We start from the raw sequence: 3,346 nt of genomic DNA, 5'->3' as shown, positions 1-3,346 counted from the left end.
GGCGGAGGGGTGGGGCGGGGGAGGGCGGAGCCCGGTGGCCAGCTATAGCAGCTGGGACGAGGACGCTGACGGTGGCGGCAGCAGCAGCAGCAGCAGCAGCAGCAGCAGCAGCAGCAGTAGCATGGGGCAGGACCGCGGCATCGGCGGCGGCGGCGGCAGCATGGACGCGGCGGACTCGATGGGCAGGGCCGAGGGCGTGCCGCGGGAGCTGGCGGCGTTGGTGCGGCAGCTGCTGACGCTGGCGCGGCGGCAGCTACCGTCGATGCAGCTGCGGGTGAGTCGCGCCCCGGCGCTAAGCGTGCTTGCGTGCATGGTGCGCCGCGGGCGTGTGTGCGTGCTGCCGGCGCATTTCATGGACACACACCCAAACACACACACACACACACACACACACACACACACACACACACACACACACACACACACGCACACGCACACACACAGCACGTTGTGGCCGTCATGTGGGCCCTGAAGCGCCTGCGCGCCCCCGACGCCGCCGCCGCCGCCGCGCTGCTGCGCCGCTACCTCGAGCTACTGCCGCTCGCTACCCCCGGAGAGGCCGGCGCCGGCCTGCTGGTCGCGACGGAACTTGGCGCGTTCCGCGGCCGAGCGGCTGCGGCTGCCGCGGGCGGCGGCGGCGGCAGGGGCAGCGGAGGGACGGCAGCAGCGCTCGCGCCGCGGCCGGATGAGGGGTCTTCGCTCATGTCCATGTACGTGAAGTCGGTGGGGTCGCAGCTGCTCGTGACGGCGGCGCTCGGCCGCGACGGCGGCCGCCAGCTGGCGCTGGCGCTGCACGCGCTGCAGCGCTGGACGGGCCGCGCCGCGCGGCCGCGCGGCAGCTTCCTGCGCGCGTGGGCGCGCGCGGCGGCGCCGCGGCTGGGGGATTGGGCGCCGCGGGACGTGGCGATGGGCGCGGCGGCGCTGGGGCACTGGCGGGAGTGGAGTCCCGCGGCAGAGGCGTGGGTCGGGGCGGCGATGGCGGCGGCGCTTGAGCCGGGCCACATGGCGGCGATGAAGGGCGCAGACGCTGCGGGCCTGCTGGCGGGGTTTGCCGGGATGCAGTGGGGCGCCGAGGCCGCGGCGGCGGCCTCGGCGGCCCGCGGCGCGCCGGGCCCGGCCGTGGGCGCTGAGGGGCGGCGGGCGCAGGATGTCGGCATCGGGGCTGTGGTGGTGAAAGGTGACCTTGGGGCGCGTTGGTGGGCGGCCCACCAGGCGTCTACGCTGGTGCTGCTGCCATCGCTGACGCTGCAGGAGATCTCCCTGCTGCTGACGTCATCGGCTCGCCTGCGGCTGACGCCCGACCCCGAGTGGGTCGAGTCCCTCGGCCGCCGCGGCCTCGACCTCGCCCGCGGCGCCGCCGCGCGGCCCCGGACCCACGGCGCCGCCTGCCTGCTGCTCGTCGCGCTCGCGCGCGCCGCGGGGCGTCTCCCGCCCGACGCCGCCACGGACGCGCGGCGCGCGCTCGCGCCGGGCGTGGCGGCCGTCGCGGGCGCGCTCGCGCCGCACCTCGCCGGAGACAGCGGGCCGCTGGATTTGGTGCAGATCGCGTCCGCGCTCTCGAAACTCGGCGTCCGCCCCGGCCCCGCCTTTGTCGCCGCCCACACGCGCGGCGTCGAGCGCGTCTCGCACGCGCTGACCGGCCAGATGTGGCGGCAGGTGCGGGACGCGTACGCGGCGCTGCGGCTGGCGCCCAGCGAGGCGATGGTGCGGTCCTTCATCGTCCATCTGGGGTGATGCGTTGCGCCCCCTCCCCTGGTTGACTTGTTTGACGGCGCTATTGGCGGTTGTTGTGCGAGGCTGCAATGGTAACAAACAAAGCAAGCGCTGACGTGGCAGCTGGCCGTCAAGGCGGGTGGCCGCACGCGTACGTGCAGATTTTCGAGTTTTGCAGCGGGGAGGGGCCCCAGATGTGCGGAGGGCGCATCTGGGACAGAGACTTGCACTCTGTCCTCAAGCGGTTGACTGCCTGGGTTGGCTTTCTCCAGGGGTAAGTCGTAAAGCTGGTGCTCCTCCTCTGTCACAAACGAGCAGCCAAAGCAGCCGGCACGGCATCAACCATGCTGCTTCCCGACGGCCATACCCATCAGCCATCCATGCGAAAAGCAGACTCTGCACGGATGGCGGGCGATGCTTTGGGCAGCACGCCGCGCAGCTTCCTTGCGTTTACGCCCCGTTTGACCCCTTCGCCCGCTAAAGTTGGTGCAGCGGGCTCAAGCGGCGCCTCAATAACGTAAGCTCAGCCGCCAAAGCCTCCACCACTGGGGTCAAGTGCACTAAAGCGTTCACATGGTGGGTGCCAGTATTTACACCAGAGAGACTCACACCTACACGCCGCGCACGGCGAGCCTCAGGTCGCCAACCTCGGCGCAAGCGGCGATGCCCGCCGCCCGGCCAGCTCCTCACAGCCGCGCCGCGTCGCGCCACGCATCCAAGGACAGCTTACAACAGGCCCCTCACAGCGGCGCCACGTCCTGAAAGCTCCCCCTCACAGCAGGGCCACGTCCCCCTTTAAGTTGCAGTGCATCCAAAGGGGCGTATCGTGGTGGCGCCACGGCCCAAACCCCTTTTCCCTCACAGCAGGGCGACGTCAAGGAGGTCCCCTGTCTGGAATGACAGGTGGTGTAGGGTCTTGCCGTCATCCACGCTGGGGCGGCCCACCATCACCATGCCCACCTTTGCGAGGGGGGCGGTGTGTGTGTGTGTGTGTGTGTGTGTGTGTGTGTGTGTGTGTGTTGGGGGGGGCCGCGACGGTCTTGCCATATAGTGGTGGAGCGGAGCAGGTGTCGGAGGGGCAGATTCGCGTGTTGGGTTGAGCGCCTGGGTCTGGAAGTGTTCAGGGTCGAGCGCTTGATGGCTTTCGCAGTCGTGTCGAGCTCCCCGCGTGCCCGTGTGTGGGTGTGGTGGAGTGAGGGTGCAGCGCACGGCCTCTCAGAGCCGACCAACCCGGCCTTGCCTAGGTCCCTTGGGTGCCATGGGCATGCTCCGGAATGATAAAACAACCCCCCCCCCACACACACACGCACACACACACACACATACACACACACACACACGCGCGCACACACGCGCATACACACGCGAACGCACCAACCCACGTACACACACGTACACACACATACACACACACACACACGCACAAACGCACAATCCCCTCACCTGCCGCATGACGTTGCGGCCGCGCCTGTCCGGATAGATGATGGCGAAAGACAGCCGGGTCCGCGGCTTGCGCGCGTCCTCGTTCACCTGGACACGAGTGTGTGTGTGTGTGTGTGTGTGTGAGTGTGTGTGCGTGCGCGTTTGTGTGTGTGGGGGGGGGAGGGGGGGTGCGCGCGTGTGTGTGTGTGTG

At 69.7% G+C, this 3,346-nt stretch overlaps 1 protein-coding gene across 1 annotated transcript; it reads left to right on the top strand.

The window, feature by feature from the left end:
* Nucleotides 1–121: 121 nt before the first annotated feature.
* Nucleotides 122–1,734, top strand: MNEG_11390 (hypothetical protein; the record flags this gene model as incomplete). Its single annotated transcript, XM_014040137.1, has 2 exons — nt 122–274; nt 445–1,734. The coding sequence occupies 2 exons, from the start codon at nt 122–124 to the stop codon at nt 1,732–1,734; spliced, it is 1,443 nt and encodes a 480-aa protein (XP_013895591.1).
* Between the last annotated feature and the right edge of the window lie 1,612 nt (nt 1,735–3,346).

The sequence above is a fragment of the Monoraphidium neglectum genome (genome assembly GCF_000611645.1).
Source record: "Monoraphidium neglectum strain SAG 48.87 unplaced genomic scaffold scaffold02720, whole genome shotgun sequence".
Lineage (NCBI taxonomy): Eukaryota > Viridiplantae > Chlorophyta > Chlorophyceae > Sphaeropleales > Selenastraceae > Monoraphidium > Monoraphidium neglectum.
Note: the sequence above shows the minus strand (reverse complement) of the source record. Positions and strands in the feature narration are given on the sequence as shown.